Source organism: Lissotriton helveticus, chromosome 1_1 (genome assembly GCF_964261635.1).
Source record: "Lissotriton helveticus chromosome 1_1, aLisHel1.1, whole genome shotgun sequence".
Lineage (NCBI taxonomy): Eukaryota > Metazoa > Chordata > Amphibia > Caudata > Salamandridae > Lissotriton > Lissotriton helveticus.
Window position 1 is genome coordinate 569,662,317 of NC_136057.1, and position 26,573 is coordinate 569,688,889.

At 45.5% G+C, this 26,573-nt stretch overlaps 1 protein-coding gene across 3 annotated transcripts in view; it reads left to right on the top strand.

Moving 5' to 3' along the window:
• Positions 1 to 26,573, top strand: part of LOC144813848 (solute carrier organic anion transporter family member 1A2-like) — a 1,137,838-nt gene that overhangs the window by 508,226 nt on the left and 603,039 nt on the right. For all 3 annotated transcript variants that reach the window (XM_078674057.1, XM_078674059.1, XM_078674058.1), the window contains exon 6: positions 25,563 to 25,709. In XM_078674057.1, coding sequence (XP_078530183.1) covers positions 25,563 to 25,709 — 147 coding nt within the window. The remainder of the gene's footprint in view (positions 1 to 25,562; positions 25,710 to 26,573) is intronic.

A 26,573-nucleotide genomic window follows, 5' to 3' on the forward strand; every position in this document is an offset into this window, starting at 1 on the left:
CAGCATAATATCTCAAATCAGAAAACAAACTTTCCACAGCATTAACATCCCAATCATCAGAACGAATGTTTTGTTTCACCACATCCCCCATATTAACTCTTAGTACATTAGGAACATTAACGACTTCCGTTGGGCCATGAATCTGAAAACGAACTGCATCCCACGCGATTCCATCCAGAACAGGCCACGCTGTGATGTTAACCAAAGTCAAGTCTCTTTTTAATCTGTGTGTAGAATGTGAAGAGGAAAGTGGGGCCAAAGTTCCATTCAAATGAGTAATGCAAGTTCTCTCCTCGACATAGTGTCCATTCATAATCCGAAAAAAATAAAACACAAAACCAATTGACATAAAAAGGTAAACTGAAAAAAGGGCCAGCCAAATGTATATCCAAGGAGGTATCAAAAAATGTTTTTTAAACAGGCTAGCATATAATGCAATTTTAGATGGTTTTTTCGAGGCAAGGGAAGCAGAGTCAAATGAAAATCTTGATTCCGTGGCTAAACGAGCTTGCAGGTCAGGCATGGACAAATCAGTGGGGTATGTATAGTCTGTCTCATCAAGGTTAGTTCCTGGTAAAGTATTCAATAATGGAGTGGAAACAGCAGGTAATTCGATGGCCACCTCAGGTTCATTATTAGAAGCAGTGGGCATAATTGAATTTCTCACAATGGAAGGACAGGAAACAGCCGGTGTCATGCTAAGAAGAATCGGCCACTCTGTGTATCTTGACATTGTCAATAGAAATAAACCTGTTTTCCTTACGACCTGGAAGTGGTGGTAAAATGACTGTTCTTGTGCCCTTCACTCCAAGCACTGGGACCGGAGCGCGATAGGAGGGACCAAACTCTTTCTTGTTGTCGATCTTCTCTCGAACCAGTTCTCCAACTTGGGGTAGCCAGCCAACTACCGGGATCTGCAACGCATCATCCGATGTGGAGGGCAAATGTTCCTTTGCAAGAGTGTCTCTCGTCTTTTGTAGATTCTGTAAAACATTGCAATGTTCATCTGCGTCAAAGCAAGTGGCGCGAACCACCGAGTCTAGACCGTCAAGGTCAGGGACGAACATCTTGATGCCAAAGAGCATTTCGTATGGGGTCCGCCCACCCAGAGACCTTCTAGGGAGATTATTAAGAGCACGCTGCACGCCATAGAGGTGAGCCAGCCAATTTCTGCCAGTGCCTATAACTCGGGCTGTCAAAGATTGCTTTAAATCACGGTTCATTCGTTCAACTACACTATTACCCTCGGGTCTGTAGGGTGACGAAAACTTGACTTGGACCCCCATCGAAGTCATGGCATCCTTATACGCCTTAGAGGCGAAAGCCGGACCCTGATCCGAATGGAAGGTACCACAGGCAAAAATCCCTATAAAGATACGCAAATCTCTGATGACAGTCCGGGAATCAGCGCTGCGATGAGGCCATAACCACACAAAGCGTGTGCATGAGTCAACTGCTACTAAGATGTATTTATACGCAGTATCAGATGAAAATGGACCGCAGTGATCTAAATAAACACAGCCTAGTGGTTTATTAGAAATGTACAACTGAGTCTGAGGCGGACGCGTAGCAGTTGAAGGTTTAATCTGCTGGCATATGTCACAAAGAAGGACATAATCACGCGTCTGTTTGTACAGTCCCCGCCACCAGAAACGTTGTTGTAGTTGCGTTACAGTGGCTGAGACGCCCGCATGCGCAGACGCCACACCTTCATGAGCCGCTGTAATCAAGTCTGTTCTGCGATCCGAGTTGGGAATCAGCCGTTCCCCAACATCGGGAATTGTCACAAAAGGAACCTTTTCGGGACTTAAGTGGTAATTATACTTCGAAGGGAATCCCGAAGGATGTTTACTTCCCTTCTCAGAGGCAGCAATCGCTGCCAAGATGTCGCTATCAATCTTGGTTTTCGACCTAGTAACTGCTGCAACTAAGTATGTAGATACTGCTGATTTCGCTGCTTCATCAGCAAGCGAGTTGCCAACAGCGTGTACTCCTACGCGCTGATGACCGAGAGTATGAATCACATAAACGAGTGGCAACATAGCCTTAAGCTCTGCCACTCGAACCCAGATCATTTCATGTTTTATTGTGCTACCCTTGGAATCATGAAAGTCATTTTGAATCCAAAAGAACAAGTTTTCATTGTAAGACTGGACACAGTAGTAAGAATCACTTACAATTAGAGTAGTAACACTTGGATCTGCGTACTCCAAAGCTAGTAATAGAGCACGAAGCTCTGCCAATTGTGCGGTGCAATCGCCCAGGGGCAACGTGTGTACCTCCCTGGAAATGAACTCATCATCCAACATAGCACCGACCACAATGGCGCATGCGGAAACGTAGGCATGTTTAGAGCCATGCGCAACCTGCGCCGACCCATCAGTGTAAATGATGCAATGGAAGTCCTCCAAAGGTCGCATCGCCAGAGGAGCAGGGTGAACGAATTCATACTGCAAGAACTCCTGCGACCGTAAGGAAGCGTCAAAAATAAACATGACATCCGAGGATGACAATGACGCAGCCCACTGAATCCACCGAGGGTGCAAAGCTTTTGAATTTGGTACACTGGCTTTCGTGACTGCCTCCAAATGAGGACAGGGTGTTACCACTAGCATGCGTTTCCCCTGTGACAGAGCTCGTTCTTTTAGAATAGCCATCTGTACAGCAGTTAAAACCCTTTCTATGGTGGGAAACCGCATCTCAGCCGAGGTGTACAAGTGTGACTTGTAAGCAATAGGTACTGTGTCACCTTCATTAAAAGTGAGGTAAGTGAAACCCACCGTCCCAGGAATTATTCTTATGACCAGGTTGGTGTGGTTATCACGAGTCAGTAAATATTTAGAAGCGAGCAGATCAGCCTGCAAGGATTGCAAAATGGCTGAATGCTCAGGCAGCCAGCAAGATTTTGAGAAAGTTGGTTGTATCAAAGCATACAAAGGCTTGATACGCTGGGCATATTCCGGAATGTAAGTTCTGCCGAAATTCAAAAAGCCCAGTAAGGATTGTAATTTTTTCAGAGTTGTTGGTGCGCGCAAATGTGCGCACTTCTCCAAGAAGTGAGGAGCCAAACCTCTACCTTCATTGTTGAGCTCATAGCCCAAAAACAACACTGTGTGTTCAGCAATGTGCGATTTTGCAAAGTTGAATTTGTAACCCATGTCTGCGAAGTTGCAAACAAGAGAATTTACTCGACACAGATGCTCCCAAATATCGTCGTCTGTGAGATATATGTCATCCACATATGAAAAAGCATCAGGGTCGAGTGCCTCCAGAATAGAGACAATTCGAGCGGTAAAAACACCAGGACTATTCTTGTAGCCCATTGGAAGACGCCGGAATTGCTTTTGGACTCCAGCGCTTGTAAAACTGGTCCATTGGGAGCTAAAGCTGTCCAATCTGTGGGCATAAAAACCATTGGATATGTCAAGCGTTGTCTTGAAACGCTTACGCACGAGACTATCCACTAGGGCAGAGCCGTGTGTATTCTGTACTGCACAGCTACGGCAATGCGAGTTTAAATGCCGGTAATCCAAAACCAAACGATATGATCCGTCAGGTTTATTCACAGTAAAAAGGGGATTATTCATCGGTGACACACACGTTTCAATAACTCCCTGATATTCCAATTGTTCAAGGATTTCCGCGACGGAAGATTTTGCTTCACGCCGAATGGGATATTGAGGTTGAGGCTGCGGCTGAGACCGCAACGGAATTTCGTGGCAAGGCGACAATTTATCCCAACCACATTGGTTACGGTACAGAGCCGGCGCGAGAGCCCGAGCCCACTCTTCTGCAAAATGCTGCGCATGCTCTTTCGAGACAGTGTTCGCGAAACTGGGTAGGATTACCTCCTCCCCTCGCGGCGCCGCGAGCACAAAAGGTGGGGGCCAGTCAGCCTCCGATAGTAAAATATCATATGTAGAAGACAGATTCTCCCAAAATACACCTTTAACGGTACGCTGTATGTCACCTTCAATTAACAGGACAATTTCATATAGTCTTTCAGGGGGAGCAAGTCTCGTATCCGCTGTTTCTATCACAACGTAGACATCAGTCGCTGTCACCCTCAGTAGTGGACGCAGCGCCTCTCTGACTATGGTTATCTCCGCCGCGCTGTCCAGCAAGGTCAGAGCCCACGTCAGATTCCGAAGCCGCGTTCTCACTATCTGTGGCATATCGATGCGCTGTTAAGGCTGCGACTTTCTTTTTCGCAAACTGCGGACGCCTAGGCGTAGAATCCTCCTGCTTCACTGCGCCGTCCGTCTGGCGGGACTGGCCACGTCCTTGTTGGCCACCACGTCCACGTCCACCCCCTCCTCCACCGGTCTTCGGGGCCGATGTGTCCTGAAAGGAACGAGGAGAGCGTTGATCAGAACCCTGAAAACGATCAGGCGATTTAATCATCGCGCGGTCGCGCAAATCATAAACTTTTTCGGGTGGCGCAGGAGCTTGTATTGCAGGAAAAGTACCCTGAGTCTGCGTTGTCTGCTTCCCCTGTGTCTGTTTTTTAGGCCAATTTTGTTTCTTGGACTTGGGCTGGGCATCTGTCACTGCAGATTGTCCCTGTGGTTGTTTTTTCTCCTTCACTGGAAAATATTTCAGACCCCTACTTGTGCGGCCAATCGTTTTATAAGCGGCCACCACAATTTTTGCTAACTGGCGGGGTTTGTCGGCATCGGGCAGAGCAGCCAAAGCATTCGACACCTGAAAGTTAACTGCATCTCCTTTAACATTGGAGAGAATGAGATCACTTACAATCTCAAAAGAACCACACAGGCGCATACCCAATTCAACCGCTGCCTCTGGACCGTGATCATTCTGAACACGTCTAACGATTTCAGGCAGGGCAGTCATAGACGGGGTGCCGAAGCACCTTGTATAAACTGCCGCAAATGTTTTTCCCCAGCTGTCACAGTCAGCAAGTTCAGGAGTAATATCCTTCGGTAGAGTAATCGTTAACATTCTATGTTTATCAGCAGGAGTAGAATTCGGAAAAACCGCCTCCAGTTGATCAAACTTCTCTGCTAGCCAGAATGGGAAGTCATCGTTGTCAACAGGACGCGCACCAAAAACCGAATTTACCATCACTGGATTGAGACGCATACCGCCTCGTTCCATGGGAGCGGCCGCACCCCCCTGGGGACCACCAGGAAGATGTCGACCAATGTATTGCACTAAAGCACGAATCACGGAAATGGAAACTACATGCAGCCTGCGAATTTCAGCCAGGGTGCAAGCCCCGTGATTCGGGTGCGGGGTAAAGCCACCCAACGCAGGCCAATTAGTACCTGGAATTGAGAGTGGACCTAACCTCGCAGGGGACATAGAGTGGGGGAGGGCGCCATCAAACCAAACTCGATGCTGCCAATGATCAATAGGTATTTCCAATGCCCTGTACGGCGTATATTCAGCTGGGACATCCGAGGCGGTGTAGGAGTGGAACAAACCAGAATTAGCGTCCACAGCCGGAAACGTAACCCAAGAGTAAAACAACTCGTAAGGAAACGCCGGATCTGCACATACCACGAAAATCACAGCCATCCCATCTACTGGGACTTGGTACGTCTGAAGATGGTTGCGTACCGCTACGCGACTATGCTGCGCAATAGCCACCGCTGCCGCCATTACAGAATTGGAAATAAGAAAACACAAAGAATACTTTGTAGCACAACTGGGTAGTAATTCAAAGAAACCGTTTAAGAAAGAATCAAGCTTGAATAAAGACCTATTTCAAAAAATAGGTAGGTTTCACCGACACCCCGTTTTCCGGAAACGGACGTGAAGGGGTTAAGGCATGAACGATAAACTACTCGAGTGTCATGATATAAGACCACCGAAACCGTTGGGCGCCATGTTGCAGGGTTTCTGTACTCACACAGAACTGTGCACAGAGGAGTGGAACCTCGGCAAATTAGGGTGTCCCAAAACTTACCTTAGCAACCAACTCACCCCTTACCGAGCTAGCTACAGTGTCTCATTGGACATATCAAACACCCAATGTTTAGACAAACCAGAACATGAACTTACAGTACCTCAGGGTACGTGGGACTCATGAACACTCTTTCGTTATATTATCATTACAAACCAGAACATGGAGTAAAGAAGACACATGTGCATTTGAAATGTTTATTTACTAATGCCGTCTTCTCAGGCGCAGTATCTTTGATAATACAAGTATACTTATTATCAGTAGCAAAATTATCAGCATAGTTACTAAGACATAAAAAGCGAATGGTGACAGCATGTTAACATGCTGTAATGAATAAGAGTTAACAACACTTATATCTCACCCTCCCTAACACATATATTATATTATTATCTAAGAAGGTCTCTTTGGGTTGTTTTAGGGCGGGCCCATACCTTAGTGTCCTAGCATGAAGGAATCACATCAGCATACACCAGCTCTCTCTGCATGTGCACCGCATCAAGTGTGTGTTAACTATTCTCCTGCAAAGCAATATCAATCCCGCCTCAAGCCCAAGTTGGCAAAGGCTGCACTTGTGTTATGACTATGAAGGCGTGGAGATCAGACCTCATAACAATTCCATATCGTGTTGCTCCTGAAACTTCAGCACTCTCCGTGCAGACATGTTTTATTAAACAAAGCAGATATCAGAGCAATAACATATTATTCTCACATTCACCACGGCAAACTACTAGGTTGAAAGCTAAGTCAACAAATGAGGGTCGTGTGCAGAAGTTGCAAGAAAGGAAAAATGGCGTTTAAATCTGAAATGTACCTATGCTAACTTAACACGAAATATGGATATATAGGAGCTATTACCCGTGAGGTTCTTAAGGTGGTTGGGGGAGAAGGGGGTGCTGCTACTGTTTGAAGAGCTAGGTCTTGAGGAGTCTTCTGAAGGTAAGTAGGTCTTGGGTCTGCCGTATGTGGGTAGGGAGAGTGTTCCAGGTCTTGGCGTCGAGGTAGGAGAAGGATCTGCCGCCGGAGGTCATACGTTGGATGCGGGGGACATCGGTGAGGGCGGGGCTGGCGGAGTGGAGCTGGCGGGTGGGGGTGTGGAAGCTGAGTCTGCTGTTCAGGGAGACTGGTCCGGCATTGTGGAGTGCTTTGTGTGCGTGGGTGAGGAGCTTGAAGGTGATCCTCTTGTCAACAGGGAGACAGTGTAGGTCTCTCAGGTGGGGGGTGATGTGGCTGCAGCGGGGGACATTGACGATCAGTCGGGCTGAGGCGTTTTGGATACGTTGTAGTCAACATAGGTATTTGGCTGGGATTCCTGCGTAGAGTGTGTTGCAGTAGTCCAGTTTGCTGCTGACGAGGGCCTGTGTCACCGTTGTTCTTGTTTCGGTCGGGATCCACTTGTAGATCCTGCGGAGCATGCGTAGGGTGTTGTAGCAGAAGGAAGAGACAGCGTTGACCTGTTTTGACAAGGAGAGGGACGAGTCAAGGATGAATCCTAGGTTGCGTGCATGGTCAGTGGGTGTTGGTGCTGTTCCCATTGTGGTCGGCCACCAAGAGTCGTCCCAGGCTGAGGGGGTGGGACTGTGGATGAAGACCTCCGTCTTGTCCGAGTTCAGCTTCAGATGGTTGCTCCTCATCCAGTCGGCGACGGCCTTCATTCCCTCATGGAGGTTGGTTTTGGCGGTGTGTGGGTCCTTGGAGAGGATGAGCTGGGTGTTGTCGACGTAGGAGATGATGTTGAGGTCGTGATGGCGGGCCACTTGTGCAAGGGGGGCCATGTAGACATTGAACAGCGTCGGGCTGAGGGATGAGCCCTGGGGGATGCCGCATATGATGTCGGTAGCTTCGGATCTGAAGGTTGGGAGGCGGACTCTCTGGGTTCTGCCTGAGAGGAAGGACGTGGTCCAGTTAAGGGCTTTCTCTTGGATTCCGACTTCTAGGAGGCGTGTCTTTAGAGTGCGATGGCAAACTGGTCGAAAGCGGCTGACAGGTCCAGGAGGATGAGGGCTGATGTTTCGCTGTTGTCTAGTGGTGCGGCGAATGGCCGACGAGGGGGGCGGGGCCACCGGGGAGCAGCGGCAAGAACGGGCAGGGGTTACAGAAAAAAAGGGGGGAGGGGGTAAAAAAGGCAAAGGGAAAAAAGAGAAAAACAGGGCACAAAAGGCACAAACCAGTAAATTACAGAAACCAAACAGTAAGTTATGCAAAACGGGGCAACACTGAGCGGCAGGGAGAAACAGAAAGACAATGTTGCAGTTTCCTCTGGTTCCGAAGATCAGAGTGACGGCATGGTAAACGCCACAACGAAACAAGGTAACATTCCTGTCTCACAATCAGGCCTTGGATTCAGTTTAAATGGTGCAAATCGTTTGGCTGATAAAGCTATATAAGACACTGACTTGCATAACCTCTCTGCAGAATTAGATATAACTAAGCCCCAATCGGAAATAGAAATTACAGCTCCCAGCAATGGCAGTGATACTTGCGGTAGTCCAGGAGTGATTGCTAGTGGACAAAATATTGAGCACTTTGCTATAAAGATGATGGATATCAGTCAAATGGTGGCCATATCACTGCAAGAAAAAATTGTGTTATTGGAGCTGAGGGTTATAATGGAGATGAAGGAGGCAATGATTTAAGTGGAGAGGATCTTGTGAATGTCGCGGATGGTGAAGATCGCTGTACAACAATGCACTGACTTGGTAGAATATGATATCGCTAATAAGGATTTTTCAACTATTTCCCCTTCTATCTCTCCCCTTGTTACAATAGACATTATGGGTGCTATGAGCAGTTCGACTAGCAATATTAGAACAGACGGCGCTCAGAAACTTAAGCAGGCAGATGCGGGCAGGGGCTTAATAAGGGGGCAAAACCGAAAAAGAAGCAGAAGGTTAAAGAACAGTCTACAACACATTCCAGTAAGCTAAAACTTTTAGAAATTGGTGGATGCAGCAGTAAAGTCAGCCCTCTTCGAAAATGGGTCACAGCTAAAGGGGAATTCAAAGCTATTATATCAAGGCTATCTGTTTCATCATCTAGCAAATACTTGCAAATATCTAGTTTTGTAAGCCCTGGCTCCGTTGAACTAATTAGTGAAGTTCCTGGTAATTCTTACTTGGGTGGTAGTAAGGAAGGTATTGGGGCAGAACTCTCTTCTGTATTCTCAGTTACCTCTACAAAGGATAGAGAGCATAGGACTGCTATTGCTAAGGAGCCTTCGCCATCCATAATCCTTCAAACACTCGAGCTGCAGCAGCGTCTGTGGAATACAGAACATATTGCTGCAACAACAGCAAAGACAACTGAAATACAGGATAGTTAGCATCTATTTCTTAAAAACAAGATTGAAGATCTTGAAAATAGACAACGTAGGAACAATTTAAGGCTTTTTGGCATTCATGAGGAAAAAGAAGGTATTGACCCTCGGGCCTACATAGTCCAATTATTCCAGAAATCATTCCCAATCTTTCTGATTGGGATTGAGACTCTCAGATCCAACGGGCTCACATACTTCCTTTGTTTTTTAAATCAAACTGCACAAGCCAATAGACAACATCCTAGGCCTATGATCATTTATTTCAGAAACTACTTGCTTAGACAAGCAGTTTTCTCTCAAGCCCGCCCAGGTATGGGCAATTCTTATCCCTTCTCTATGAGGTCAGATCTCTGCAAGAAGACAACGGAGTGATGCTGGACCTTAAGCCAACTGATTGACCCAATGAAGGCAGCTGTTGCGCCAGTATTTCTTCAAGAGCCAGCTAGACTTAAGGCTATACGTCAGAGACACACTTGGATTTTCTCTACAGCTACTGAGGCCCAGCATATTCTTAATTCTTGGAAGCCTTTGGAGAAGGCGGCTTCCTAAGATCTGAAAATATATTTAGATGGACTTTTATGCATGGGATCTCTTTTTGTACTTTTTATGGCTCTGTCTGAATCCATTTAACTTTTTCTTCCCCTTTTTTGTATTAACATTAATATGTAATTTATATAGATAAGGATTAAGCAGATATAGGCATAATATCACCTATGATTATGTTTATGAGGACCCTTATGCTTGTACGAGGTGATGATGATGCATTTTATGTATGGGCTTTTTTTTGCATTTATGACCTAGGTCATGACGGGGCTAATGCTTAGAGGGTAACATCCGGGGGGTGCATAAGCCCACTAGTGGCTGTTAAGTCCATCGACAGCCTGGTTGGGATGATTCCTTCTCTAGGAAAATGGGTGGGTTGGGAGGGAGGCATGTGGAGGATTTGGGTGTGGATTGTTTGGGTGGAGGGGGTTAAGTTAAAAATATTGAAAGGAGTAAGCAGAGGTATTTATTTTTAAATGAGCTATGTTATCTATAGCAGCATATGTAGATTAGGATTTCATAAATTTTGGGATGTAATTTTTTTTGCCTGTTTATAACTGACGATATGGGAAATAGGTGGAGATATGGTTTGTGGTCCCCAGGTCTTCATATGACCTATATAGAAGACAAATGGGGCTAATAAAGTGTTTATGCTGGAACGTTGCTGGACTAACTTCTGCGAGCAAACATCTGATGGTACGGGCAGAGCTCAAAAATTATAAATCTCATGTTGTTGCTCTGGTTAAAACACATCTGGCAAATAAAGACAGACAGGTATTAAAACAATTGGATTATAAGATAATTGCATGTACTTCTATGAAGGTCTCTATTAGAGGAATTGCTATTTTAATTGACAAACGGCTTGATTATACCTTGCTTAGAGCCTCTCATGGTAACTGAGCAAGTTAGATAATTGTACAGCTACTTATAGTTGGTCAGAAATGTGTACTCTGTGCTCTTTATGGTCTAAACTTGGATGAGCCACTTATTTTTGAGACGTTATCTTTAGATCTTTTTGACTGGCAGGGAGACTTAATTATTATGAGAGATTTCAACTGTACCATGAATTCACACTTAGACTCAACTAATCGAGGCGCCTCAGCTAGAATGAGGAAAGTCAGGCTGCTAATATGGAAATGGATGAGGGAGGCAGAACCATCATTATCTAGAATAAAATTACTAATACTATTCTTCAAAAAAGCTTGAAACTCTATATCCATCAACAGATAACGAGGAAAGGAAAATTGGCTTGCTAATTTATTAGATGAGCTGAGCGCAAGTACCAACAATAAGGGATTATGATCTGAGACAATCTTGGGGTACACTTCACACTTAGCTATATTTAGGATAGCATTGTCGACCAAGAACATATCAATTCTTGGAAATTGCTGGTGTGGTGCACTATAATAAGTATACCCAGGTTGAAGAGGATGCAATGACCGCCAAACATCTTTCATTTCTTGGATTCTTTACTACTTGACAGCAACAGGACCTATTGGTGACTAATTCAATTTTTGTTTACCTTTCTTCACGCCTCCTGACAAGAATTGTCATCCAGCTCTCAGACTTCATCCCAGTCTGTGTGGACTTTGACCATGCTGAGCTCTGCAGTCTGTTTTGCTTGGTACCACAGACTGGAGCAAGTGGAGGCAGTCATCTAACATACATACATATTTTAACGGGTATTTGTTAAGCGCACGTTCACCTCAATGAGGTCTTTTGGCGCTGAATAACAGATGTTTATTGTTACCCAACTCAATGGTACTTATTTTGTCAACCTCAGATTGATGAAAGGCTGAGTGGACCCGCCGGGATTTGAATCTGTAACCATGAGCGCGAACACAGGCCCCTGCAGTGGATGCATTAGTCCACTGAGCCACCAGACCCAGTCATGAATGTTGTCGTCTGGCATGAGTCCCGCTTTCCTTATGCAACTGTAGTGCACGGATACTACATGGCGTTGTTGTTTTGCAAGTACCGAGGGCTCGAGTCGGAGGAACACGCAGGTACACAGCATCCCCCTCTTTTCACGCCAAGAAGTTGTTCCCCATAAAAATATGCTGAACTTGTCATGGTGTACTTTGACTACTTTCCATTCCCAGCAGCTACCTGCTGGCATTGGGGAGCATTTATCCACCTCCTGCCGGGCCTAACTAAAGGGGCAATCCGGCCGATCTCTGTTCAGATATGCTGACTGGGGGCTGCCTTGCACCTTACATTGAAATGTAGATGCCACAGACGGAAACATAGGCACACAGTTTGCCTTCTCGTCACAGGTATTTAAGAGAGACATGCTTTTGCCTTAGTTCTGTCCCTGTATATCAATGCAGACACTGTATGAATGTCAGATGTGTTAGTCTGTCCCAGTATTTACACACATTTTTTGTCACGCTTTTTTACTTCTTTCATAGAGCTACGTTATGATGTAGTAGGGTCATTTGCACTTGTCTTTCTTGGTCAGTCCCCCCACTTCTTTTTCTAGGACTTGTGCCCTGCAAGTACCTTAGTATATGACTGTCACATGAGAAGTGTCCGCAGAGCTTCTTCTCTGCGCGGTCCAGGAGTACTGTCTGCCCATTCTGTCCGTGGTCGGAGAACGTTGTCCCATGTCATTCTGTTCTGGTCAGGCCCTAGCACCCAGACTCAACAAAGTCTCACAGCTGCAAGAAGACATGGATCCCCTTTAGATAACATGGGAATGTGGGCTAGATGCCCCACACTTGAAGAGTGATCCATCTATTGATGAGAGCGAAACAGCAAATGTGGTGTAAATTACAAAATATATAGGCTGAGTATTGGGGTCTGCTGACAAAGCCCATAGACCAGGTACATCCCATACAACTCCTTCCTGCAAGTGGTGGGGCGATATGCTCGTGGTTCTACGTCCAGAGGGATTATTAATGCTACATTCTGCTTCATGTTGAATGGATATGACACTGAGGTTACTGGTTATGTACTCATGCATTTTCATACTGATGTGGCACGTATGTTGCATGCTTTGACTTGTAGTAAAAACTTCACATTTGAAAATGTTTCTTATCTTCAACTTGTCTAGTTGTGTGCAGGTGCTTGAATGCCTCTGAGTGAGTAGAAGAGCTAGTGAGGCAGTATGGCAATGGTTTCCTGTGCATTGGGGTGCTTTGGAGTGCTCAGTCCCGGCATGCCCCAGTGCTCTAATCCTGCACATAGTCCATTATGTATACTAAATTTCAGGTACCTTTGTCAAAGTTTGTGACACAACAGCAAGCTACACAGACGCAGTCATATTCACTCATTGTTAACTCTCACTCAACAGAAGTAGTTGATGATAAGCTTTTGACGGTGGTCAAGGCCTTCTTCCTCACCACTGTCATCCTGGGCATGTCTGTGTTGTGAGTGGGGGATGTTGCTGGTCCGCCATATGTAGTAGTCATGTGCCGACCCAGGATACTCTGCACACACGTGTGAGATGATCTGCTTCGCCTGTCATACCACTTGCACTTTGATGGAGTGGAAATGTTTCTGGTTCCAATAGATGGGTTAACTTGCCTGTGGTGGAACAAAGGCAATGTGTGTACCATCGATGGCTGCCATCAACATTTGGGATGCCTCCCAGGCAGGCCCTGCTCCAGGAAATTTTATTTGTGTGGTCCAACAAGGCATTCGGGTGGGCCACTGTGAGCCCGATTTGTCTCTTTTTTCTCACGCCAGGCCTGCTTCTGGACCCTTTTTTATCTCTCCTCAGTTTTACAGGGACCAGTGAAATGCATTCTTCCCTTCCAAATTCTATTTCTAGATGTTTTCACTCTCAAAAAGTGTTTTTTTCCATGAAAGGTCCTCCTGATGGGAGGAAGGGGTGTCCTGAGTTTGAAGTATCAGGCAAGTGACACTTTTCATGCTCTCACTCATGCCCTCCTCCTTGGATTCCCTCTCTGCCACCCTCGTCCAGCGCCTCTCTTCTCTCCATAGCCACTCTCCCATGTGCATTTCATTTGTTATATAGTGCTACTGATATCAGTGTAGGGTGTGACAGTACTTTACATCATGCACACATTGTACAGAGACAATCAATCATGCAAGTATGTAAGTACATCAGTCTTCATGGAATGTCACGAAATCCAATGAGGATTACAAGGTGTGGGAATCACATGTAATCCATACTGGTCGGGAGGATTTTTAGGAGCGTTTGGTCTGGAGAAGCACTAACTCAGGACGTGTGTGGTAACATTTACAGGAAAGGGCAGATAGGCACACTGCATGCCACACCACTACGTGTTTTGGGAGTGTTAGGGATTACACGTGTGTCTGATTTGCAGACAATGGACACTTCTGATTGTCTGTCTACGTCACTGACCCTTCATAAGAGGACCCTTGGCCAAGAGACGCCAGTCAGATGTCAAGGGATATTCAAGTGATGTTCACAGGTTGGATGTTTCATTACACAACATTGGTACAGTGCGAGAGACCTTTGTCCTTTTTAACTCCCTCCCTCATTTAAGTCCATGCTGCCACGAGGCAACCCCCCCACAGAGGCACAGAGACACCAGCAAGAGGGCCAGCCGGTTCACAGCAGAACTCCTAGCCTCCAAGCAAGCCGGCCGGAAACTAGAGAAGAAATGGCACAGTGAACAAACCCTGGACAGCCACGCAGCACACAAGGAGTGCATCCGCAAACACCACCACCTCATCAGGGTGACCAAGAGGACCTCCTTCAAAGACTGCCTCGACAACAACGCACACAATAGCAAGGAGCTCTTCAACATTGTGAAGGAACTCTCCAACCCCAGCTCCTTCACCAATGACGTCCTGCCATCGCAAGCCCTGTGCGACTCCCTCGCTACCTTCTTCTACCGCAAGATAGCAGACATCCATGACAGCTTCAACACCCAAACAGCCCCAACAGACAGCAACACAACAGACCCTCCGCACACCATGGACCACGACCCTCTGCTAGCATGGGCCAGCATGAGCACCGGTGACACCATCAAGACCATGCGCACAATCCACTCCGGCTCTACTTCAGACCCATTACCACACCACATCTTCAACAGAGCAAGCAGCTCCATCGCACCCCACCTGAGCAACATCATCAATCTCTCTGTTGAGACCGCGACCTTCCCAGAGATCTGGAAAAACGGCGAGATCAACGCCCTACTAAAAAAACCTAAGGCAGACCCAAGAGACCTCAAGAACTTCTGGCCCATCTCTCTGCTCCCCTTCCTGGCCAATGTCCTCGAGAAAACCGTCAACAGACAGCTAACCTGATACCTCGAAGAAAACAGAGTCCTGGACCCTTCCCAGTCAGGGTTCTGCAGCAACCACAGCACTGAGACTGCCCTCATCGCCGAAACCGATGACATCAGGATCCTGCTGGAATATGGCGAGACCGCAGCACTCATCCTCCTAGACATCTCTGCCGCCTTGGACACCGTCTGCCACCGCACACTACGCGCACGCTTCCTCGCTGCAGGGATCTGAGACAAGGCTCTGGATTGGACCACCTCCTTCCTCTCAAGCAGAACCCAGAGCTTCCGCCTCCCCCATTCCATTCCAAAGCCTCCAAGATCATCTGCGGCGTACCCCAGGGATCCTCCCTCAGCCAGACGCTGTTCAACATTTACATGGCCCCGCTCGCACACGTAGCCCGACAGCACGACCTCAACATAATCTCCTACGCCGATGACACTCAGCTGATCCTCTCCCTCACCAAGGACCCCATCACCGCCAAAGCCAACCTCCATGAAGGAATTAAGGCCGTCACCGACTGGATGAAGACCAGCCGTCTGAAGCTGAACTCAGACAAGACGGAGGTCCTCATGCTCGGCTCCAACCCTTCAGCCTGGGATGACTCCTGGTGTCCGACGGCACTGGGGGCAGCCCCGCCCCCCTCTGACCACGCACAAAACCTGGGAATCATCATCGACTCAAAGTTCTCAATTACCAAGCAAGTCAACGCCGTCTCCTCCTCCTGCTTCAACACCCTCTGCATGCTCCGCAAGATCTACAGATGGATTCCGACAGATACAAGAAAGACAGTCACCAAGGTCCTCGTCAGCAGCAGACTCAACAATGGAAATGCCCTCTACACGGGAGCCCCGACAAGCTCATCAAACGACTACAAGGAAGCCAAAACACCGCGGCACGACTGATCCTCAACGTACCATGCCACGTCCACATCACCCCCACCTGAGAAACCTGCACTGGTTCCCTGTCGACAAGAGGATATCCTTCAAGCGCCTCACCCACGCACACAATGCACTCCACAAGACCGGCCCAGCCTACCTCAACAGACGGCTCTCCTTCTACATCCCCAACTGCCAGCTACGCTCTGCCGACCTCTCACTCGCCACCGTCCCGTGCATCTGAAGAACAACCACTGGTGGGAGATCCTTCTCCCACCTCACTTCCAAGACATGGAACACCCTCCCACTGAGCCTACGACAAACCCAAGACCTGCTGACCTTCAGGAGGATTCTCAAGACCTGGCTGTTCGAGCAGTACAGCCCCCCCCCCCAGCGCCTCGAGACCCTCGCTGGTATGTAGTGCACTTTACAAACAATTTCACTCACCTTTCCTTGCACATACCATGTGTGTGAGGACTTGGCTCACAGGTCACACTCTCTCCTCCATTCACAGTGTAGGGACCAGCTGGTCACCGTTCTAGTTGTTCTAATGTACCAGCCACTCGCTGAGGGCTGGCTTTCCCCCCCACCCCACAGCCACCCAGCACAGGCTTCACTGGACCTGTGACCCAACGAATGGGGCCGGACGCACGTGGTCAGTTCCCCTATAAATGTTCGTTGTCAGTGTGGTTACTTTATAATCAAGGGGCCTTGTGCCCCACAACATTACGCATGGGGTGAACCAATCACTTTAGGCAAATGAGTTGTGGTCTGTAATGTAATTCGCAGGGCGCCAATTCAAATGAAGTATGTGTTCTCATGCGCGGTAGCTGGCATGTGTAGCAACGACACGCATTGGCCCCAATTGAATGTTGCAGGGTTGCAGTCGGAGCTTCTGAGTTGCCACAGTGTGGTTCACACTATGTGGATGAGCCATCAGCCAATGGGAGCCTACGGCGCCGTACATATTTTGATATTGCGGTGTGCATGCTCTGCAACTGCCGGGCTCATCATAGGCCCCAATTGCCTTACGGGGCACCGGGGGTCACTCATGGGGATTGGGTGATCCTCGAACTTTGCATTTGGGAGGATGCCACATTCATCATGGTGCTGCCATGCTTGCTGGGAGTTGTAGTTGGTTAGGGGTTGCATGCGTGGAGATGTTTGGCACGTACCTCTGCTGTTGAGCATGGCGGCGTCTTGTCTGCTGGAGGTGCATCAGGTAGCGCAGGATCCATGACGGCTCCATTGGTTTAGATGGGTTCTGTATCGGCTCTTCTTCTTCGTTGTTGTGTTTCCGCCATCCGCAACATGGTGGTGTATATGCGGTGGGGAGGGCTGTTTGCAACATCATAATCTGGTTGGCAGGCGGAACGTGTTTCCGCACGCTGGTCCTGCTCTTTTGGCTCCATCCACCACCCCTGCGTACGCAAAAAACACGCGGATCCTCACAGACTGCGGCGGACGGTTAATGGCCTGTGTAGGACCATTGTAATTTGGTGGTTGCAATGACCGCTCCTGGGGTCGAAAACATTAACGTTTTCCGCCACCACCACCACCAGCAAGGGCAGGCTTCCGTCCATCATCGTAATGAGCCCCTAATCTTTAAAAATGTGTTTCTTGACTTCTACTGCTTGGATTTTTGTTGTTTTTGTCAATTTGTTATTCTCTATTTATCTATACCTGTGTGGAGTCTTTTGTGATGTATTCATTGTGTTACTGTGTGTGTGTGTGTTTCACTATTACTTTACACATTGCCTCTTTAGGTAAGCCTGCCTGCTCTAGGCCAAGCTTCCAGGGGGTGAGCACTAGGTATATTTTAGTGTGTACTTAGTTTACCCAGACTAGAGAGGTGGTTCATGCCTGGCCTGGGTGCATACCTCAGCTAACCAGGAATCCGATATCTACTAGTAAAGTATTATTTATATTTAAATATATTTGTACCTTTTTTTATTTTCTTGACAATTGCATTTATTAATTGATGTACCACCATTCCTGTCCAGCCAAAAATATCACAAACATAAAGTCTTGGTGACTATTAAAAAAACACTGTTCTATCATAGTAAGTTTGATCTGGACCTAGAGTCTGGCTGAAGGACTCTCAGCAATGTTTCCATGAATCACATCCTTTGGATTGTATGTGAAACATTGTAGACATCGACATTATGCTACAACTATATAGTAGCTAAAATATTAGCTACCTAAATATTTTCAATGTAATTAGATACACATAAGTCTAGATTTACTAATTTTGACATTACTTCTAATGTATGTATCTGCATATGTATATATACACACACACTCACACACACTGCAATATTTTTGAAGCACATAATTTTTCTATAGTATTCTGCAATAACATTTTCCTTTCAAATGAACTTGTTTATGAGGTTAGTTGCACATGGGTTGGATGAGGTACATTGTTCCAAGTGTGAGAACCATGCTCAGTATATGCTGTACACATGTGAGTGGGCACCTTGCACTAATCCAGACGACCCATATGGTGATTTTGGTGGTCTTATACAACCTTGGAAAGCTCGTTAAGTAGTAGCTGTGGAGAGCAGAACATAATTGTATAGGTATAGATTAAGAGAAAAAGAACCACACTGTGCATTTATAAAAATATTTATTTTTTATAGGACACTCAATAACACATACAAATATCGCCTACCCGTGGATATACACAATGCACACAATACTTTGCAAGAAAATAGGTAAGTAGCACACAATACACAATGGTTACCAGGGGGAGACCAAACCATATACTTTAATAGTGGTATGTGAACCATGACTCAAGTAAAAACTATATGCAGAAGACAAAGAAGTTCCAGGGACCCACGATACCATCTGAGGCAAGTAACCAGGAACCCCATGGAGGCCGTGTGCAGAGTGGGAACAAGACCGCGGGCTCAATATAAGTCAACGGGCAAGTTACGGTTGTAATTTTAAAGAAAAAGGACCATTTCCAGTGGACCCTGAAGAAACCTTGTGAAAGACAGAGGGTTGGAGAGCCATTCCACACATGGATACCCTATTTACCAGGATACCTACAGGGAAGCCGGGTGTATAGGTGTGAAGTGGCGTTCGAACCCGCAGTCGAACTCGATGGAGGACTTCAGGAAGATGCCGCTGCTGGAGAAGGTGAAAGTGTCCGGTGGAACCCAAAGCTGGATTCAAGATGTAAAGAACCTGCAAGCAGAGGGGACAGAGTCTATGCCACTCAGTAGTGAACAGGAGGTACAGAAACAAATTCCCACCCATGTTGTGTTGCATAAGAGCTGACGATAACCTTGTGACTGCAGCTGTGTGGACCAGGTGATGATGTGGAAGACCAGGAGCCGTGCACAAGCTGTCCCACTTCAGATGTCGAGAGTTAAGGGGTGGGTGTCTGTCGAGAGCATCAACAAACCTTTGCAACCACCATGGAAAGTGAGGAAGGTACAGTGTCAAGACCAGCAAAGTCCAGGTGACTCACCACAAGCAGTGGAGTCAGGGCAGGCCCAGAGCAATCAGGGGACCCGTGGAATTCAAAGATGACCATCAAGTGGAACCACAGGCCAGAGGCACTGGAGTCAGTAGAGGACCTCGAGCAGCTCACCAAAAATGCAAGCCCATGATGCAAGAATTGCAGTGAGGACAAAGATCTTGGTTAGTGGAGATGCCTGAGGTTGGGGCTACTTGGAGCCCAAAGATCTTGGAGGAAGGAATCCAACAAGCCTTTGCAACAGCAAGTTGACGCAGGGGTGCAGTTCCTGCGGCTCCGATTAGGGGTACTGACCTCAAAGTTGGTGAGAGGACAGGACAGTCCTCGAGGAATGTGAAGAACTACGACCTGAGTTGCTGAGCCTTTTGGAGTCTGTGGGAGCTCAGGGTCGGCAGACCAGTCAGCTCCTTTTCGGTGCCTGCAGTTGCAGGTAAGTGACTCCTTCACTTCAAGGGAGATTCCGTCAGGTGTCTTGGATGCCCACAGGCCTTTGAAGGTTCCTTCATGGAGCATAGGCACGGACGTTGCAACATACCAGCAAGGCAACGAGGCCAGGAAAAGCAGGAGCCTTCCCAGTTGCAGTCTTGAAGGCCAGAGCGGAGTCCAGCGAAGTCCAGAGTGCCCAGGTGGTCTGTTGGACTTGGCTTTTTTTGCAGGGTTATCCCCTAAACCTTTTTGCTTCTTGCTTCTATTTTTTCCTGACATGTTGTTGGCTATAGGACTCTGGGCACTTTACCACTTTCTGAAAATTCCCCCCCTTTTTTTAGGAATAATAATCAGGATTAAATAAAGCATAAACTAAGATACCTTTCTGCTTTCTCTGTTATTGTTCTAGCCCGATAAGTATCGACTGATTTTAACAAACACTACAGGAATCTATGAAAGTTGGTCCTACCCCATAAATAAAGGTGAGTGACATTTCTGGTCCCAATACAGCGTAGTTAGGAAATTGGTTAAAACAGATACAGATTAGGTCAGTAACAAGATTAATGCCATGATGGCGCTATGCATGTGTACACATGCGTATATACACATATTGGTACAACTATATAGTTGCCAGTACATATGAAAATTAGGGAATGTGCAAAACTTAAAACCCTAAATAGTTACACCAGGAACCAAAGCAAGGAATGTCCTTATACTTCTGACCAATTCACCCCTTTTTCTTGTTTTTTCCCCTCTTTCTATCCAAATAAGGGTGCAATAATAATGTAGACATGTGACTGAATGTATATATCAAGAATTACCACAGAATGTTTAATCTTGGACTGTTGTCAAGATTTGAAAAGTCTATCTTCAGCTTCAAATCAAATATTTATATCTTCAAGTCAGGCTAAGGAAAACTAGAAAAAGAAGCTCTATCTGACAGAAAAAAGAGTATTTATTAATTGTAACACAATGTACTGTATGTTTTGTGAAGTCTAAAAATGTTTTGTTCTCTCTAGAGATTTGGCTGAATAATATTTGTCCTGATGAAGACACTACTACGTGTCGAAACGCGTTGACAGACAACAGCCCCCCTCATACAACCTGGGATGACTTTATTGTTCCTCTAGTATCATTATCAAAACAAATGTCTTTTTTAAAATAATAATCAGAATATTTTATTGTATCAAACATATCATGTATATGGGATTATATGTGTTTAATCTTTTTTTATCAATATAATTAAATTTTTATATATCAGTACAGTTCTTTGTGTTTCTGTTTGTGTATATCTTGTTTTTTGAATAGCCAGTTCTTGTTTTGTATTTCTGCCTTGGCTTATACCTTTGCATTGAATCACTTTCCCCTACAGACTGGACATGATGCGTGCAGCAGAAATGTTCCTTCACCCCCCCTAGGGTCTCATGAACTGACGCATCTCTTTGTGTTCTCGATGCTTCACATTCCTGCGGCTGTTTGGCTTTGTGAACTTTGTCACAACTACATGTACTTGAGATAGATCACGTATCCATAGTTTTCTATGACCCAGTGGCTTAAACCCTTTTTATAGCCATATTCTTTTTGCATGTATGTTGGATCGTTGTCGTTTTGGTCTTGTTAAGTTTAGATAAAGATACTTAATTTTTCTGAACTGATGTGGTGTCCAGTTGTGGTGTTGTCACTGAATTACTGTGTGTTTTGAGTACAAATACTTTGCACATTGCCTTTGGGATAAGTCTGTCTGCTCGAGCCAAGCTTCCAAGGGGGTGAGCAGGTGTTATCTAATTGGTGTATCCTTCTTACCCTGGCTAGAAACAAGGGTCCTTATTTGGACAAAGGTGCCTACCTCTTCCATCTAGAGACCCTGATTTCTAACACAGTTGAAGAAGAAGTGGCGTCTTGTACTGAAACTGGTCCCACCACAAATCTAGGGACCCATTCACAGGCAAGCCCTTAAATACCCTGAGGAAAGGGTTGAGACGATTCAGGGGTCCCTCCCAGGGGACGAGTTGGACAGTGGAGAGGATACTCCCATGTCCTTTGTCCAGTTTCGCGCCAGAGCAGGAACCTACGGCTCTCTGAGACGGTTTGAACTGGACTATTCAAGGAGGGCACCAAATGTGCCCTTCATCAAGACTGAGTGGTGCTGGCAAGTGCCCCCACCCGGCCCCAATACACTAAACCTTTTCTGGGAGGTGGTCACACCTCCCTGTGACAGGATACCTATTGTTCTGCCTTTCCCTGCTCGAGCCTGGCTCAGCAGCAGGAGGGCAGCATCGTATCTCTGGTCGGCAGCAGCCATGCAGTGCTGTCCGGGTCTAGAAGACTAATACTGGGAGCACTGAGGGCCTCCAGGAGGAACTTTACAGAGCATGTAATCATACCCCCCACACCGTTAAAAAAAAATAAGTTATATGATGATTTCAACATGTTTGATACCAAACATGATAAGGTTTGTTACAGCCAGTTTATGTATCGAAATGGCTAATACACTTAAAACCCAGGAGAATGGACTCTGAAGATTGTAGGGGAGTCCTGCTCATGCAGGGGCACCCTCACACTTAGAAATGAGCTCCCTGCCTTGAGGATTGAAAGGCCTGCTTTATAGGTGTTAAGTGTAGTGTCCTTAGATATAGGCAAACCAATATCTGTTGTAAGTGGTGCAAGCACCAGCTTACACAAGCTGCAATTGCAGGCAGGAAGATAAAGTTTGAGTGGTCTCCCATGGGTGGCATAGTACATGTTTCAGCCCAGGGATCCCTGTTGTTCCTAAGCCCTTGATACCTCAGTACCATATAGTAGGGACGTATAAGGGTACACCAGTATCCAATCTAGGATGTACCTAAGTACTTACCATAAACAGTTTAGGGGAGAAAGCACAGAGACTGATTAGCAGGATCCCCTCAGACTAGTCAGAAACCATCACAGCACCAGGCAAAAGGTGGGGGTAACCAATCAGAAGGATACTAATTTCCTACACCAATACTATGCACTTGTTCCACCTTACAGATGGTATCTGCACATTGAACCCATAGCCAAGCATAATGGAAGGTGACTTTTTCATAAATAAAAATAATTTAAATTTGCACATGTGAAACCGATTTGCTCTGATTACGAGTTACACGGTACTGGGGAGGTAAAATGTTCCCTTGCAGAATTTACATTGCAAAGCTATAGCAACACACTAGAACTGTGCAATTACAAATTAAACCCCTTGAAATGGGAAATAACTAGGACTGGAGTTACTGGTCCTAAAATCATGTAGAATTCTCTAACCATGGGATTTAACAAATATACTTTACGACCTGCCCTGAGCAAGTGTAAAATGTATGCTGCAGCCTCCGGGTCAGATGAGGTGGAGGAAGGGTGTGTGTAAAGTAGGGTAGGGAAGGGGAAGCTTTGTTCTGGCAGTGTGGAGCATTTGCCAGAAAGAAATGGGCAGACATACTTGGCTGCTTCTGTTATCCAGAGCTTCATGTGACTGTTCTTGTGAGACTTGTCATCTGGTACAATTGAGCCAGTTTCTAAACACCCAAGAAAAACAGGTGAGGGCACGTCTGCCCATGCAGAATCAGATGGAAGTAAATTCCATATGGAAAATTCACTTCCTGCGCCTCTTAAACAGATCCGTCTGTGATTTGAGCTCTATATCTGTTTGGATTCACTTTGGTGCTGCCTTCTGTAGATTGTGTAATTGTCTAAGGTTATGTGTTTAAGTAGTCAAGGGGCCCCTAGAACATAGGAGTTTTATAACTAGCCTAATTAATGTGGAGGCATGTGTCTGTCAGTATGCTTATGCATGCCATGCTGTGGGTAAAGCCCCTTAACCCAGTGTGAGATTAGATTAAATAGGAAGGTTAAAATAGTATAATGTAATATACATGTCAGTCTATTGTCATTTTCAACCTTCCTAATCATTCTGATCATCTGAGGTAGCGATGACCGAAATTGGACATTGATGGGAAAGTGAATATAGATTGTTATCACAATAATGTCTGCATGTGTAATGACTTTTCTTTGTGCAAGTCGTGAACCATAACGTACTTCTCTCAATGGACAGAGAACTGTGTTAACCCCCTAAGGATATTAGTGCTCAACCTCCTGAGCCTGCTCAACAAATAAATACATTCAGTAATATGTCAAGCACAATAGGCTTTAAAAACAAGACAGAGAATATTGTAGTATCAAACCATTAAGATTTATTAAAGGCTGGTTGTTTATGGAAGTTAAAATCAGGTTACCATCAAATAATAATCAAAATGTGAATGATTTAATATTCAAATCAAATGATATAAACATTTTATAAATAGGGGGATGAACCAGTATGGGGTTGCTTCCATAGGAAGGATAAAGTAAAGTCTTTTCTCTCTCAAAGAGAGTACTCTAATATCACCCAACTCTACTCTGCTCTATTCTGCTCTCATAATAATAATAATAATCCACATTTGTAAAGCGCACAATCACCCTTAAGGGTCTCTAGGCGCTAGGAGCCGTCGGGAAGATTAAGCGAGCTATTGCCCAGAGTCACATGGTGCTGGGTTAATCTGCCGCCGGAGCCGGGGATCGAACCCTCATCCCCAGATTCCAGCGTTAGTCGCCCTGGCCGCGGCGCCACACCTCTCCCATCTCTACTCTCAACTGTCCTAAAGGCACATGAATTCTAACTTTTGACACAGCTAGTCTCACTCTCATAAAGCCGTCCAAATAGATTAAAGCGAGGTGATATAATTAATTACATGCTTGTTAAATTCTCAAGGTTTCTCACAATACAAGCTTATCCGTTTGTCCTTCAAACAGTAAAGGAAAAAGCTCTACTGAAATGTGAATAACATGATTTCTCTCTACATATAGCAATTGCGTGCCTATGCGTTAATGCCATAATGAAGTAAAATATTTAAAAAAAAGTCACAATGTAAACGTACAAAGAAACCTACAACTACATCCTTATTTTGACACGCAATTGAAAACGAAAGTAATGTGCAGGACATCCAGCTAGGAGAGAAGTGTATTGCTCATAGGCTGCCCTGGAACGCAGCAGTTATAATCTATTTCTTCCAGCCCAGAGTATTTCGTAGAGAAAACAACTAGGGGTCATATTATCAAGGGGGTTTATCTCCGCTTTTTTGGCTTTAAAAGCCAGAAAGCGGAGATAAAATTATCTCCCTATTACCTAGCTGTCGCTAACACCAGTTAGCGACAGCTAGTAGGAGATAGCGACCATCTTGGGCCCCACTTTGCATGTCAGTGATATTTATCACTAATGACATGCAAAGTGGGCGTGCCAAGATGTTAGCGACTGGAAACAGTCGCTAACATCGCTATCTCCTATTAGCGCGAATATCTCCAAAAGCTAACACCTGCCCCTGAGCAGTTCTTAGCCATGTTATCCAATGGGAGGTGGATAACATGGCTAAGAGCATTAGCTCGATAATGCATGAATATCGCTGACTTTTCAGCGATATTCATGCATTGCGGCCGTTTTTATCGCATTTGCGATAAACCTTGGTAATACCAAGGTTTATCTGCGGTAAAAATCGCCGCAGCGTAGCGGTAAAATTTTCTCTCTAACCAAGCAATAGCGATAATTATCGCTATTGCTTGGTAATATGCCCCTAGATTCCCTGCCTCCATTTCGTTTATAATCTATGTTGTTATTCTCCTCAATTGACTGTTTTCAAGTTGCACGTACCCTTTTCGAATTCCACATATTTAATGCTTGACATCCATGCAGAAAATGCTAATATGTTTTTGCTGATTTTTTTGCAGCCTGTACAAATGAAGATGAGTCTTACATGTGGGTTTATGTCTTGATGGGCAACATTCTTCGTGGCGTGGGTGAGACACCGATTGCTCCCTTGGGTATCTCATACCTGGATGACTTTGCCAGACCAGAAAACTCACCTTTATATATTGGTAATTACTCAAATAAATAACACTTAGTATTGTTAGTATCATTTACCCATTCAAAAGCATGTTTACAAGTATAGATATTCCTTCACCCACGTTAAAGTAAATTAGTACGGTAGCTTAAGCTTCAAATGTTTTCTTTGTATTTAAATCTTCCATTTTGCGCATTCCATGTTTAGGTGTTTATTTATTGTGTCCAGTGCTTAATTTCTTTTTTTGGTAAACTTTTTATTATATATGTTGACAGATCTACAATTACATGTCTTCTTGAGTGATCATTACATTGACTTAGTCTCATAAAACAGTATTGTGCATATCAATATATAATTACATGCAATTGCGATTATTTAGTTCTCATCGTCTGAGTCTCAGTCTATGACAGGGGGTGAACATATGAGTCCTCTATAAATGTTCCACTTGCCCCATACTTTTTCCGACTTCTTGGGGCACCCCTGTGAACTTAAATAGCTTTTTCGGCCACCATATCATGTCCATTTCTCTGCACCATTCTATCAGGGTCAGGGCGTGCGCTGCCCTCCATCGTTTGGATATCATCATCCCTGTTGTTGCCCAGTTACGGTCCGTGTGGTTAAAGTCCGTTGGTTCACATATATTCAATAGACAGCAATTGGGGTCTTTCAAGACTGGGTTTGTACTGATCTCTGAGATAGTGTTCATTACTCCTGTCCAATATGGTGTAATCAGTGGACATTCCCATATAGTGTGATAGAAGGTGCTCAATTCGTCACATTGACGCATACAGTGCAGGTCTGAGGCTCTACCAATCTTATGCATTGTTACCCTTGTGTAGTAGGTCCTATGTAGTATTTTGAGTTGTAACAGGCGCAGTCTTGAGGAGACCGCTACCTC